Source organism: Ceratina calcarata, unplaced genomic scaffold, assembly GCF_001652005.2.
Source record: "Ceratina calcarata isolate Rehan_Ccalc_2016 unplaced genomic scaffold, ASM165200v1 scaffold493, whole genome shotgun sequence".
NCBI lineage: Eukaryota > Metazoa > Arthropoda > Insecta > Hymenoptera > Apidae > Ceratina > Ceratina calcarata.
In genome coordinates, this window is record NW_017173654.1 from 9,940 (window position 1) to 10,368 (window position 429).

Genomic DNA, 429 nt, shown 5'->3' on the forward strand with positions numbered 1-429 from the left:
TATCATTATTATCAATAATTATGAATTATATTTATATTTTTCTCATTCTAGTGGATAGGAGAAACAGGGTTGAGGGAGGCAGCAGAGGGTCGAGTGGTGATGGCGAAGCTCGTCTGTAGAGATGCCTCACCGAAATCAAAGTTCCCCGGTGTCTTCACTCCCTGCGTAGCATTCAGGGTCGCTGGTTCACCATCCAAAAGCAGTTAATACCGTCAATCTTCTATACATATAAAATGAAAATAATCTGTATAATTTTTCACCTCGTTTCATTTCGGTTGCTCGTTCAGATGTACGAGAAGTGATATTTTCATCGACGACGCAGTTGTCCCAAGGACTTTCTGCTACGGAGTATACAGCAATAGGATTGTCATCCGTGATCCTTGCCCTGATTTACGTAGCCAGTGTCTCTCTGTATCTGCACAGTAAGAA

The 429-nt window shown here is 42.0% G+C and overlaps 1 protein-coding gene across 1 annotated transcript in view; it reads left to right on the forward strand.

Annotated features, from left to right (window-relative positions):
* The window catches only part of sha (shavenoid), a gene marked incomplete at its 5' end in the record, with an annotated part of 11,237 nt that overhangs the window by 2,961 nt on the left and 7,847 nt on the right, over positions 1–429 (forward strand). The window contains 2 exons of the mRNA XM_026816148.1: positions 52–202; positions 288–422. Coding sequence (XP_026671949.1) covers positions 52–202; positions 288–422 — 286 coding nt within the window. The remainder of the gene's footprint in view (positions 1–51; positions 203–287; positions 423–429) is intronic.